The 14,604-nt window shown below is 33.8% G+C and overlaps 2 protein-coding genes across 6 annotated transcripts in view; one reads left to right on the top strand and one right to left on the bottom strand.

The window, feature by feature from the left end:
* The window catches only part of LOC115224347 (MOB kinase activator 1B), an 82,760-nt gene extending 76,836 nt beyond the window's left edge, over positions 1 to 5,924 (bottom strand). For all 4 annotated transcript variants that reach the window (XM_029795238.2, XM_029795247.2, XM_029795231.2 and 1 more), the window contains exon 1: positions 5,743 to 5,924. Coding sequence is in view for 2 of the 4 variants with exons in the window: in XM_029795247.2 (XP_029651107.1) it covers positions 5,743 to 5,756 (14 nt within the window). In the remaining 2 variants the exon portion in view is untranslated. The remainder of the gene's footprint in view (positions 1 to 5,742) is intronic.
* A 132-nt stretch (positions 5,925 to 6,056) lies between these two features.
* On the top strand, positions 6,057 to 13,821 carry LOC115223440 (heterogeneous nuclear ribonucleoprotein H3). 2 transcript variants are annotated; one of them, XM_029793999.2, is made up of 10 exons: positions 6,057 to 6,141; positions 7,550 to 7,714; positions 8,655 to 8,810; positions 9,683 to 9,826; positions 10,713 to 10,851; positions 12,064 to 12,269; positions 12,363 to 12,595; positions 12,686 to 12,818; positions 12,897 to 13,073; positions 13,176 to 13,821. In XM_029793999.2, exons 2-10 carry the CDS (start codon positions 7,609 to 7,611, stop codon positions 13,286 to 13,288), a joined length of 1,407 nt encoding a protein of 468 aa, XP_029649859.1. In that variant the 5' UTR covers positions 6,057 to 6,141; positions 7,550 to 7,608; the 3' UTR covers positions 13,289 to 13,821. The 2 variants fall into 2 exon arrangements, with proteins under 2 accessions (XP_029649859.1, XP_029649867.1); XM_029794007.2 differs by having other exon boundaries at positions 6,126 to 6,185.
* Positions 13,822 to 14,604: the final 783 nt, after the last annotated feature.

Raw genomic sequence — 14,604 nt, 5'->3', positions numbered from 1 at the left:
ATGATAGTTGTAAATAAGTGTCACTATCATACAAGCAGTGTCTTTCTAATATTCTTTGAAAACATGTGAATAACTACCTTACTTGGAAAGCAGTGAGGGTTGGTGGCAGGAAGGACATTCAACCATAGAAACCTGCCTTAATAAACTGACCAACATAGAAAAGTGGATGTTACAATGATGTGTAAATGAACAGTGTTTAGTTTTAATCAATTCTTTTTATATTACCAAAATGTTTCTTGATTGCTCATGCACCCACCACTTTGCCAAGGAGTCTTAACTTGTAAGTTACTTAATGACCTCACTAGTGCTGGTGCCATGAAAAGCACTCAGTACATTTTGTAAAATGGTTGGCATTAGGAAAGGCATCCAGCTGCAGAAACCATACTAAAAATAGACAATTAGAGCTCAATGCAGTCCTCTGGTCCATTGAATCCTGCTGAACAATTCAACCTATGTCAGCATAGAATGCAGATATTAAAATCATGATAATAATATGGCTCAATACTTTTGTATGCTAATCAAATGTTTATACTTTATCCTAAATTCTGAAAATTGTTAGCTAAAAAGATAGTTTAATCTAATTTCAGCTTATCTCTAAGCTTAATACTGCATATATAGTAAATCATTTAAATTACTGTTGTCCAACTTTGGTGCCATAACTATTGAACACATTCACATTTTCAAATATAAACATACAACCATCCTATTCTTTTTGCCAAGTGAAATTAAGTCAGTTTTCCAAACTTAACCCTTCGTACTTATACCAACATTATGACAAATAGTATATGTTGGGTATTTTTAGATGTGGTGGAGCCCATCCCTTTCTAGGTCTGATCACAACCAAGTTTGTCTAGAAAAAAGTAATTGATAGCAGAATAGGACTGGTACTTTTATCAAGCCCAAAAGAAAGAAAGGCAAAGTTGACTCAGGCACAATTTGAACTTAGACTACTAGAACAAATGCGGTGAGGTAATCTATCATTTTGCCTTAATAATGTTATGCTAAAACTGATTACATTAACCAAATGACAGGCCTTGTTTTTCTATTTTAACTGAAATGTGAAAATTCAATTGACTTTAGTAGCAGTGTACTTAGTTCAATTAAATCACAATTTATAGGTGTGGCTGTGTGGGTAAAATGTTTGCTTCACAACTATATGGTTTTAGGTTCAATTCTATTGTGTAGTACTTTAAACAAGTGTCTTCTGTCTTGGGGACAATTAAAGTCTTGCAAGTGAATTTGGTAGACAGAAACTGAAAAGACCATTGTATGAATATATGTGCAGGTTTGTCACTGTCATGACAGAGCGATTGTTGTAGACAAGTGTCACCATCATACAGGTGGTGTTATTCATTTCCAATATTCTATTTAAAAATACCTGTCCATGGTGAAATATCTACTTTGCTTGGAAACAAAGAAGGGTTGGTGACAAGGGTAACAGGCAATAGAAAACTGCTTCAATATACTATTTGATCTATGCAGGTATGGGAAGTGGACATTAGAATGATGATGTCACCTTAAACTGTTACTGAAAAATTTATACCCCATAGCAGTTTTATCAAAAAATCAGTAACTCTAGCATCTAAATACTTTGAAATTGTTGACCTGTAGAAATTACCATCACCAATAATTTTCAGATACTTTCTAAATGCATACATTTACTTTATCTTCATTGATTGTGAAAATTATATGTAGAGGACTGAATGAGATTCAAATGTGAATTAATTTGAAGAGAGTTTCTTCACTCCATTTCATTCAAGAATGAAAAACCTATCCATAGCTTATCAAGACATATTTAGAGTGGCAGATAAGATCAGTCAGTGTGTTGGCTATGGGCTTTTACAGATGGAGATTAAAATATTGCAGAGATGGAGTTGTTAAATCTCTACAATAGTTGTTGAAGAATCTCTCTTTACTGCAGTGTTTCACAAAGACAAAAAAGTTTACTCAGTCTTTACAGCACTGTCATTATAATTATCTCAATTTTTTTTCATGGTGTAAAATGATCGTCTTTTCAATCTAGTATCTTTGTATTTACTGCAATCAAGTGACTTCATATGTAAATGAGAACAAACTATAGATAATTTGAGCAAACTACCAAGATCCAAGACAAGGTATGTAGAACAGTTAGGAACAACAATTATACAGTTTTTAACTTAATTGGAAAATAATTAGGTCTTGAGAGATACGACTTCTTGAAGAAAAAAAATTTATATATATGTATGTAGCTGTGTGGTAAGTAGCTTCTTACCAACCACATGGTTCCAGGTTCAGTCCCACTATGTGGCACTTTGGCTTTGTGTCTTCCACTATAGCCTCAGGCCGACCAAAGCCTTGTGAGTGGATTTGGTAGGCAGAAACTGAAAGAAGCCAGTCATGTGTCCACTATTGCTTGTCAACTGACACTGTTGTTTCTACGTCCCTGTAACTTACTGGTTCAGCAAAAGAGACCGATAGAATAAGTACTAGGCTGACAAAGAATAAGTCCTGGGATCGATTTGCTCAACTAAAAGTGGTGCTCCAGCATGGCCACAGTGAAATGACTGAAACGATAATATATATATAAAAACCACAGAAGTTCTGATGACAATTTTATAGGGAAATTCTCTTCATAGATGTTCACCAAAAGGAAGTTCAAAAATTTGTTAGGGATGTGTGTGAAAGAGGTTTAAAACATGAAACTTAAAATCGTATTTGAATATGACACCATGAGGATTAAAAATTTTGAGATGGAAAAAGAATTATTTCAAAGAAACATTACTTGCTGTTTCAATTGCTTGATATTATGTGCAGTTCATATTTCTACTAGCAACAGTATATTAATCAGGTTCTAAAGACCACCACACACAGGAGAGGGATAACTAGAAATATAACAGGTTTGCTTTGCAGACACATGGTTCAGAGTTTGATTCTGCTGTGCAGCACCTTGGGCTAATGTCTTCTACTCTAGCCTCTAGTTGACCAATATCTTGTTCAGTGGAATTAGGGAGATGGAAACAGTGCAGAAGACTGTCATGTATATTATATAGCATTTGTCTTTTTTAATGTCTGCTCTTCATGCAGGAACAAAGACTGTCTGATGAGTTGGGGGATGTATCTTGCTGCAATGCTTGATTCGGCATGATATCTCCAACTGGATACCCTGCCTAGCCTCCTAAAGAGTACACAGCATGGCTTTACAGTGTACTGGGTAGTAGCTTGAGTGATGTCACCTTGCATGACTAAAGAGGCCTCTATAATGGAGAGTAGCAGAAAGAGAGAGTGTAATGATTTTAGGTGAAGACATGAGAGCAGGTAAAGCATGAGCAAAACAGACCCCTGTGTGTGCGTGTGTGTAGACAAGCATCTGGTCTCAAGAGGCCATGGATCGGTGCCTGGAGAATTTGTGTCAGACTTGTATGCAGTGACTGCATTTGAAGTTCTCCGCTGGTACTACTGACTTTTCCTTTCTTCGAGTGTACTTTTCCAGTTTTTCTTCCCCTCACTCTATCCCCTTGCATATCTCCAGCATGTTTGTATGTGTGTGTGTTCTCCCATTTGTGTTAACCAGTGTAAACCTAGTATTATGTCAAAATGAACAACTTAGCAATTCAATAGAATAAGTACCAGATTGAAATTTAGTACTGGCAACGATATTACTGACTAAAACCATTGAAGGCACTGCACCAGAATGGCTTTGGCACAATGGCTAGAACCAAAAGAAAATTCAAGACTTCACTATTCCATTGAGCATGCTATTGATTACTTAGAGTTAATAGACATTCGTAGAATTACCATATTTCAAAGTTTAACATTTCAAAATACGTTTAAGTTTCTAACTGCTTTAAATAGTTTACAAAGCTCAATTTTTGTTTCAATTAATGTTGGAATATTTTGAATGTCTCCAAAGCAATATCAACTGTTTGAATGGTTAACTTCCCTCAACAAGCAATAACTGACCCACTTCAAATATTATTACAACAGTTTATTGAATACAAATTACAACAGGACTCACTCTTTCCTCCAACTGAGGTTTGTTATAAGATATTGCTGTTGAGTAAACTTATTACTCTTTTCTCTACAAAATTGGTCTAAGACGCCACAATGATTTATTGAGGATAAAGGTGTAATATCTTGGCACAATAATTTCTTTCTAAATATTCAATATAGGCTGATTTATGAAAAAGACAGAAGCTATGTTGTTACTTGCTTAAGGTTAACACAGTCTAGCGAAATGGGGGTGGGTGGCAGATAGTAGAGTGAGAGACATTTAATGAATTAAAGTTTTGTAAGGATTACAGTAACTTTTCCTGCTTAATCTTTCAGGGTATCAAAAGTGTGAAATCTCTCAACAGCTGAAAGAAACCAGTTAAATACGAACCATTGGAACTTTGAGAGGTTGGCAGCTATGTGATTTGAAGGTTTGACTGCTAATTCCTGCGACTTATGCAGAGAGGGTGTCTGTATCTCGTTAACTCAAAGGCAATAAAGGATTGTGTTTCAAATAGTTCAAAGCCAGACATTTGAGTAGTTGACAACCCCAGACGAGACCACAACACAGGTACATAGATATGTCCAATATCCAATTGTAATACAAAAGAAAAATTGCATTTTATCTTTTGATTAACCCTTTAGATAAAGTTCTATTGAAATTAATTTTTTTAATACGATTCTTTAGAAAGAATTGTTTTCTTGTAAGTCCGACAACAGTAATTACTTCCAAATTGTTTTGAAAGAGAGGTGGAGAGAAACGTGTCGTTTGAAGAATTCACCAGGACCCCAATACATCATGCCAGCACCAACTTTCAGGATGGCAGCCTAGTATTGTAACCATTCCATAGTTCCTTAAAACCAAATGTACACAGGTATATCTATACATACACTATGTACTTAGCAATTCTTCATATTATCTTCTATTTAGAGTGAAAGCAATTTGGCTACCTCTAGTATTATGAAGGAAACAAAAGTAAACTTTTTCTTTTATATGGTTAACCTGTAATGCACTGTAGGATACAAGATAAAATATCACTTATTATTCGCTTCATATTTGAAGTTTCTACAACTTCACTAAGGTTTCATTCATTGATAAATACAATAACATTTTTTACTAAACACCTTAAGAGAAGTTTTTTTCTAGATCGCAATATATAACAAATAAATAGTAATATAACGTTACATTAATTACACCTGATATATAAACTTTTTAAGACTTTAGTTAAACAAAACATGAGTAACAACGATAATAATATGAATAATTCTTGTGTATTTCCTGAAGATGTTGAGATGGAACGATCGTTGTTTAGGTGACAATGGCAGATACTGAAAAGTCCAAACATTGAAGCCGGGGAATGAAGTTATAAAGTTTTTTCCAATTGAAGATTAATTGAAAAGGAAAGATTTTTATAAAGAAATTCTAAAATTATTGCGATGAGAGGGTGGAAATGATAACACAGGATACTGTAAAATAAAATCTACGTCAAAACCAAATGACGTTTGATGATCGATAGAAATCGATAGCTCACTCAACCAAAAAAGAAACTTTCATAAACTAATCATTCAATGACATCTAGTAAGAAATGGCATGGTGAGACATTGGTTAATTTGCAAAAATTTCGTGAAAGTGTATTTTAATTCAAAGAGTTTCACTTTGTAATGTGCTTCGTTGTTTTAGCTGTAACGAAATAAGATAAGATTGTTTGTATGACGAAAGATCTATTATAAACATTGGCTGAAAAAACCGGATACGAATGGAGTTATACTTACAAGAGAAAACTCATTGTTCATCCAGAAAGAAGCATACAGAGTGAAAAAATAAGATCTTTCCAATTAAAAAATGGTCAGTTTAATTAAAGCCCGATGTAGATGTCTACGATAATAGCCGATGACAAAGACTATTCCATGAAACGCGGTAACAGGCAATATGGCTACGTTCTACTAACAGAAGCATAAAAAAAAAACAACTTTTTAAAAAAAATTGAATAAGTTTATTTGATCATAGAAATAATTTTCTATCAATAAAAATAATTAATTTTTAAGGAATTAAAAATGTTATTAATATAAATGTATAAAAAAAATTTCTGACTTGAGAGTATTTCCCATGAGCCTTTAGTATATAACGAAACGAACATTTCTCTCCGCCATCTTTAGCAGGTCAACTAGAAGGTAAGTCGCAGGTTTTGGAGACGGAAGAAACAGTTTTGGTGTTTGTATGTATGATTATATAGTACAGTTTTAATTGTTTAATTTATAAAGTGAGAAGGGGAAGATTAATTACAATTTAGCCTTAAATTTGAGTTATTATCTTAAGGGAAATGTAGTTTTATCTTGTATCACGTATCGGCTGCACGTGCCATCTTTTGTCTTGCCGGACAAGGAACAAAAAAAAAAAATTCCGTTTCTTCTTTGTTTTAATTTTTACGTTATTTATTTTAATTTTGTTCACATAATATTTTTATGTGCATTTTGTTAGTCGATATTTTATTGTAAGATATTCTATTTCTATCGTTAAGTGATATCACAACATAATTCTCCTTGAGATATCGAATGAAGTCCGTCTGGGCGGGAAAAACTGTTTCAGCCATTGACTCGTCTTTAACAAATGTTTCGTAACAATTCTTCTCCCTCAGAAAATACTCAACAGCTTTCTTTTTTAATATCTAAATGTATGTACTAATAAACATTTTTTTATTTGCGAAAACGTTATTTCTAATTAATTTGTTTCTGAGTGGTTTTATGAACTGAAAGTACAAAAGAGTTAAAGGAAGAGAAAGATTATCAACTCCATATTGAAGAGAAATACACTTTTACACGTTTCTTGTTCAACCAACATAGTTTTCAATTTGAAACCATTTAGCATTAAAAAATTAAACCTTTAAACTAATACCTTAAATACATATTCCCGTATATCATTTTATTAATTTGAAAATTATTGAATGTACATTGTTTTTATTAAAAAATGCCGGTGAGGCTTTATATTCCCCCCCCCCCAATCATGGCGAGCGGCAGCTTTCAACAAAGCCCACATTCAATTGCTTTCTTTTTATTTCTATTTGTATTTAAAAAAAAATAAAAATCTACGTAGTTTATTCTTGTATTGACTATTATATTTTAGTAAAAGCTTTGTTATACAAAGTAACTCAGTTGTCCTCGTTTCTCTATTCTTTTGTTAATGCGTCCTCCTCTCTGATACTTATCGCAATGTCGTATGAGAGGAGGAAATACAAAGGATTGGTTTAGATTTATATATATATACACACACACACACACACACACACATACTATATCAAATCTCTATTGTATCTATCTAAAAGCATTAGACATTTCTCTATACTAGAACGCTCTACTTCACTTTATATTTTTATTTTTCTTATATATCGGCATTTCAGAAAACTTTTTTTCGTAACTTGATTTTAATTCAAATTAGGGCAACTATTTATATATTTTGTTTCCGTTTAATAACGTAACTAAAGCGTGTTCATACTTGTATTTTTTTTTCATGTTGTAACTTGTAATTTAACTTGATTTTATTTATTGCTCCTGTTAATCACTTAGTACAAATATTTATTTCTAGGGAGCTGAGCAAGGTCTTTTGAAGTCACTTTCCAGATTCCTCTTAAATTTGCTGTCACCATGCAACAGCAGCAAGATCAACATAATGACGACGAGGGATGTGTTGTGCGACTCCGTGGTCTTCCATGGGCTGCCACAGCCTCAGATGTTCTCAAGTTCTTTGAAGGTTTGGACTATAAAACTTGGAAATTTTTAGTATTACATCCGTTTTTAATTTTAGAGGCAGTGATTTATCTAGAGAAGGAAAACGCATCAAAAACAATGTAATTACTGCCATTTCTGTACTCGGTAGCTTTTTCAAATCTTGCCGAGCTTAGCTCTTCCTTTCATCCCTTCGGGATCGATAAGAGTACTAAAGTACTGGAGTTGATGTAAATCGACTTAATCCTCTCCACTTAAAATAGCTGGTTTTGAACCATGTAACGGACCGGCGTCCATTTCAGAGGCAATGTTGCGAACTCAAGTCATGGAAACCGGCTAACCGGTTTTATGAGTCCTTGAACTCGAGAATGAAAAAAAAAATCTTCTACATTTGTTGTGACACCAGTGTCGGACATTTACCTAATCAATTTATATATCTATCTAATTTAAAGGATTAATTTACCTAATGAACGGTTTTGACGGTCGGATTCGTTTAAAGCAAGGGTTCTCAATAATTTTTTATCTATGGACCCCTTTGATTACTATTTTATTCTGGTAGATTCGCAGACATTTGTGGAAACGTTCTTCAAAATTCCTATTTTTTTCCCCCCTCACATTAACTTGTGTAGGCTGAAACACAGCCGTTTCTGGCAATACAGCTACAGCAAAATTTTTTCAAGGGCCCTTAAAATACTATTGTAGATCCCCAGTTGAGAACCACTGGTTTAGAGCAGCAAAAACATTTTAGGGTAAACGTAAGTTCCCACACGGGTTAAATTTTTACTGTTACATTGATCTCACTTTAAAGGTGAAAAATTTTTGATGGTCAGGTTTGTTTGAAACTATCAAAACTGTAGAAAAGGGAGGTTGGTGCAGTTGTAAAAATGTACTTTTTTTTTTTGTGAGATTTGCTGAATATCTTAAATGGTGGGAGTCTATTTGGATCTGCCTTCCATTTCCAACAGGTTGCCGAGTTTATGGTGAGGAAATGGGAGTTCACTTCACTTATTCAAGAGAGGGTCGACCTAGTGGTGAGGCTTTTGTGGAGTTTGTCAGTAACGAGGACAAGGAACTGGCATTGAAAAAGAATAATGCTCATATGGGTCAGAGATACATTGAAGGTAAGGTATAAAAAATTTGGGAAATGTGGAAATTAAGGCACAATTTCGAAAATAATTGGAATGTATAAAAAAAAAAGCATGGTTTACTTGAAGTACTGAAGCGGAAATGAAATATTTACTTCAGGAAGGGAAATGCTAGTATCCAGCTTCCATTCATGAGTCACATGGAATTCGATGCATGTTTAACTAGATGCCCTTGCTGTTGCCAACCCTCACCTATTTCAAGGCAAGGTATTATTCCTCCATGGATACAGGTTTTCACAACATTAGGAATGAAATACTTCCAATTGAGGCAGCAGTTTAAAGGTTTGTCATTGTTGGTGTATCTCTAAGACAGCAATTTCTTTTAATGTGATCTTACATGGATGTATTTGTGTTTCTAATCTGAAGTTTAGTTTTCATTTTTTATGCTTGTTTTTCAAGGCAGATTTCTATGGCTGAATGCCCTTTTGTTTGCTGCCAAGCAAGATACTTCCCTGTGGTTAGACATGTACTTTTACAGAATATTGTAAATTAGTGGCACTAGTTTACAGCTACTCAAGGCTTCCATCACCCTGGGGCTATAGTAGGCATTTGCCAAAGTGCCATGCCATGGGATGAACCTCAAACCATTTGGCTGGGAAGCAGACATAACTGAATGTTTAATTAGAATCATTGACAAAATACTGGACATCTTGTTTGTAGCATCACCATAGTAAAATAAATTCGTTTTTTAGTATTTCTAGAAAACCATGTCTTTTTTACATTCTTCATATCTTTGAAATTGATCTATGATTCTTCACATTTACTGTAAATTCTTGTGGAGATTTAGGAATGGGGAAAGTAAGGATTTGGGTTTCTAACGACATTGCTTTCAATCTAACCGTTTGTAGTCTTCAGATCTAAGAAAAGCGAGATGGATTGGGTTATCAAGCGAGCTGGATCCAGTCAGGTGACTGGTCAAAGTGATGCTGTGGTAAGGATGAGAGGATTGCCATTTGGATGTTCAAAAGAAGAGATTGCTCAATTTTTCACAGGTAAGATTTTTTCTTTACAACTGAATAGTTTTTTTTTTTATGGACTTTTTAGTTGTAATCAGTATCTGACTGACTACAAATACTGCATTATCAGTGTAAGAAATTATTGGAGGAGCTTGGTCTCTACCTTTGCTTTATAATTTCTATAAAGATATGTAGTCAAGTTTGTAGTCTAAATAGTGTATGTATATAGTTAGATGTTATATATTTAGCTGTATATATATTCTCCCCTTAATTGTCGTTTTTCAGATGCTGGTAGTAAGTTTCCCTGTCCTTTTTTTAATTTTTTTGAGATTGTGTAGGTTGTTGATTATATGTACTTAGTTACAGAGCTGTAATATTTTAATAGGGAAAAATTTGTATACTTTGCTATTTTCTAAATTAAGAACCTTTTTAGATATTGAATTGTTAATCTTGTTTGTATATTGCCATGTATTTGTATTGTAAATGTTCTGCTGATGTAATTTTGTAATTTCAATTTTGATTGTATAAAAATTATAAGGCTCTTGAGTTGTATTTTTTTCATTTGTTTCAAGTTAGTCCTTTCTTCCTGTTTTCTTAGCTTATTGGAATGATATATAGAAAATGTTTTTAAATGAAATAGCTTGTTAAATACTGTAAATATATTTATATCTTATTGTTTATAAATGTTAAATTGCTAATTTATTAGTTATGAAGAATAATAATGTTGATCGAATTTTAAAGGTTGGGCTTGTATTTTTTAAAAAAACCCACCTTATTATAATGTTTGTATTTTGAATATTTAACTTTTTTGTATGCACTTTGATATTTTTATCTTAATTTAAATTGGTTTTTAATATTTTTTGCATGATAAGTTTCACTTGTTGCTTCATTATGTGTCTTTCTGATTGGGACGGGTGTGTAGGGCTGGAGATTGTCCCCAATGGGATTATGCTACCTGAGGACCGACAGGGGCGCAGCACGGGGGAGGCCTATGTACAGTATGCATCACCAGAAATAGCCAAAAAAGCATTGGATAAACACATGGCAAGACTGGGGCACAGGTGGGAGGACGGATGGGCCTGTTGGGGCTTATCTATTGTTGGTTTGTGTGCTGAGTTTGAATGACTGGATTAATTTTTTTAATTTTTAATAATTTATATTGGGATAAATTTGCACACTTGAAAAATGCTTTTTTTTTAAAAAAAATATTCTTTCATGTAAAATTTTCTTAGAATAAATTATTCTTTTCTATCGCAAAGTAAAATCTGGTTGGCTTAACATTGTGCCTCTCTTATAATTAATTCTATGAAAAGCATTTTTCTGTGTTTTGATTTTGTTTTTTTTTTTCTTTCTATAAAGTTCTGTAATTGTTTTTGTATAATCATCATTGTAGATTAAATTTTAAATAAATTATACTGGAGTTAAGAAGGGTTGTTTTAAGATTAAAAAAAAAAATTGTAATTTTATATGTAAAAGCTCATTCAGCCTATATTTAGTGAGTGGCCTGGATCCATTCTTTAGTTATTTTTGCCCAAGGTTAAGATAAGGCTTTTTTGAAAAATTCACTTAATGGGCAATTTGAATTGGATAAAATTCATCTAGACTAGTATACTTTCTGTTAGCTAAATTTATGGCCTGTTTGAGTATTAGTGAATACTGGCAATTTTCTAATGGATATATTTAATACATACATGAAATCTTTATAAAGTGAAACTTGAGACTGGTTCCTCCTTAGCTTGCAGGAGTATTTCTGAATTTGTATTTTTCGGTAACAGATTTCAAATTATAGTTTGTCATTTGTGCATGTATTTTCGTTTGAAACTAGATATTCTTTATATGGGTTTTTGATTTGATCAAGCTTGAAGGTAGTATTATTTGGTTGGTGGGGATCTGTGGATGTTATTCCTCAAGTAATGTAACTTGGGTAAAGAAGGAAGACAAAAAAATAATTCTGAATGTTATGAATTCTCAAGCTTGATCATTCAAATGTCCCTAGTGTTAAGGGTTTTGGCTGAATGAGCTACTTAGTATTACAGTAGCAACATAACCTGGCTAAATCTAGTGACTAGTGTGTAGATGATGTGTGAATGGGTTTTTTCAGTTTTCTTTATTTTTTCCCCCCTTTATTTAATACACAGGATACTGAAATGTAAATAACTTGTGATGTATTATCTTTGACGTAAATTTCAGTATCCTGTGTATAAATGGGGATGTATTCTTTTCATGTTTTTAAGCATTGTGCCAGTGTTAATATTGTTCTTCTCTTATTTTAGATATATTGAAATATTCCCTAGTACATTGCAAGAGGCTTATGCAAATGTTGGACCACCGCGACAACGTAATCTAGGATTCATGGCTGGTAACAGACCTGGTCCTTATGATAGAAACGATCGTTTTGGAGGCAGTATGAATGCCATGGGTGGTGGTGGCTTTGCTGCTGGTGGTTATGGCCGAGGAAGAGGTGGCAGAAATGTTAAAGGTGGGTGTTTCATGTTTTATAAACATAAATCTTGATTCTTTTAAGTATGTAAACTTAGACCGCTTTTATTTATGGTTGTATGTGTTTTTGTAGGATTCTTTGAGGATGACTATGATGAGTATGGAGGTGGTTATGGTGGTGGCATGGGTTTTGGTGGTATCAACAGAAGAGGAAATCTTCGTCCTCAAACCAGAGGTCGATTACAAGGTGGATCTTTTGCAAGACCAAAAGGTGCAACACCTGGCAGTATGTATGTCAGCAAATCTGGCCATTCTGTACACATGAGAGGTCTACCATTCCAAGCAATTGAACAGGATATTAGAGATGTAAGTATATTTTCAAATTGGTCTTGTTTTACATGCATATTGTGTGTACATGCCATAATAAACTTTTGTCAACTTTTGTCCTATTTGCAGTTCTTCAGACCTTTAGACCCAATCAGGATAGAATTTGAATATAGAAATAACAGGCCAACAGGAGAAGCAGATGTTGACTTCAGTTCCCATCAGGATGCTGTATCTTCCATGGAGAGACACAAAAATTACATTCGTAAGTTTAATTCTTTATTTTACAATACTTATGTCTATATTTATTTCATGTTTTGATTCATTTTCTTTCTTTCTCTAGAGGATCGTTACATAGAGCTCTTCTTGAACTCTACTCCTGATGGCCGTGGTGATGGTGGTGGTGTTGGTGGTGGCTATGGTGATGGCCCCATGGGCAGTGGCCGCTTTGGAGGAATTGGAGGTGGAATGGGTGGAGGAGGAATGGGAGGTGGCGGCGGTATGAATAATTATGGTGGTAGTAAGTATTAATCTTGCCTTTTTTTTTTATAGAAAAATCCTTTGTAACATTTGTTTAAAATTTTTTGCCTGATATTTCAAATGCTATTTCTTCTCTTTTCAGATTTCATGTCTGACTTCAACAGTGGTGGTGGCATGGGGGGTGGCATGGGAGGTGGCATGGGGGGTGGTATGGGAGCAGCAATGAACAATTACGGGGGTGAGTTTTGGGTTTGATCTGGTCTGTCAACAACCTCTTGCTCTACATGAAGCTTGACAATGGAGAATTTATGAACATGACAACATTGCGGAGTAGATTCTAAGCCTAAAAACAAAAATTTTACATCAATGCATCATCATTTGGAGAAAGCAGTTTTTGAATAAGACTTTCAAATAAGTGAATTCATGGTAAAGTTACGTTTCAGATTCTATAGCAAATTTCATAATCATTAAATTCATAGATGAGGAGGAAACTAAGGATTTTACCATGGAGCTTAAATGCATTTTTCTTTTTAATGCATTAAGAATCATCCATCCAGTTGGGGGTAGCTTTTGGCAGTAGGTGGTAGTGTTGCTAAAAATTGTGCAACTTAAAAAAAAAAACTTTTTTGATGATGCTGTATGCCACTGGCTCTGCTTTAAAACATTTCACACCTCAAAGTATTTCATCACCACCATTCTATGAACAATTGTTTTCCTAATTGCTAGATAATATCACTTTAGAAATTTCAATGTAACATCTTTTATGTATAAAGGCTTTTACTATTGAATGAGTTTTGTGTTATTAACTGGAGCTTGTAAATGTATATTTGAATGTTGGTTAAACTCTTTTGACAGAGCATTGCATGTAATGTGAGTTTTGTATCATCTGGCTAAATGTTAGAACAAGAATGGGTGTGACTAAAGTAGTTAGCTGTGCATTTGGTCTTGAGGCATTTATACTCAACAGCAGGAGTCTATTGTAAGCATCCTATATGGATAGGAAGAGTTGGACCATATCAAGTCATTTAGTTTAGCCACAACCATTGAGCTTATGTGGATGGTAATTTCATTAAAATTGCAGATTTTTATACAGCAGCTTGGATGATATTTTATTGCTAAGACGTTTAATACATGCATTTAAAGTTGGTAGTTTTGCAAAATCATATTGCCTTAAACGTAACAGGTGACAGGGTTTGAATGTCTACAATGCAAAGAATAAAGAACATTTGAAGTATCTTCTGATAGGGATGGTCTTCAAAATCTAAATATAGAGAACTTTGGTGGCACTGAAAGATTTCTAAAGTAACAGGTGGATGTACTTGACAGTTTTGATCAAGATACAGATATGGACAACCCTTCCAACAGTTACAGGAGGATTTTCAAACATGGAGTAGCTAAAACACTTCTGGGCAAAGATTCCAATTTGATGGAACAGTCTTATTTTTAGATATTTCAGGTTGGAACAAGAAGTTGGACCAACAGCCTGCGATTGCTTTTGATTAGATATAACATTGGTACCTATATATACTACAGAATTTTTTTTTTTTTTTTACCATACACAGAAGCAATTA

This window comes from Octopus sinensis, linkage group LG2 (assembly GCF_006345805.1).
Source record: "Octopus sinensis linkage group LG2, ASM634580v1, whole genome shotgun sequence".
Taxonomy (NCBI): domain Eukaryota; kingdom Metazoa; phylum Mollusca; class Cephalopoda; order Octopoda; family Octopodidae; genus Octopus; species Octopus sinensis.
Note: the sequence above shows the minus strand (reverse complement) of the source record. Positions and strands in the feature narration are given on the sequence as shown.

Bases quoted from the DNA above. Each gene is read 5' to 3' on its own strand.
- LOC115223440 (XM_029793999.2), top strand. From the start codon at position 7,609: ATGCAACAGCAGCAAGATCAACATAATGACGACGAGGGATGTGTTGTG. The intron at 9,827-10,712 runs GTAAGATTTTTT...ACGGGTGTGTAG, and splicing joins GATTGCTCAATTTTTCACAG to GGCTGGAGATTGTCCCCAAT. The intron at 12,819-12,896 runs GTAAGTTTAATT...TTCTTTCTCTAG, and splicing joins GAGACACAAAAATTACATTC to AGGATCGTTACATAGAGCTC.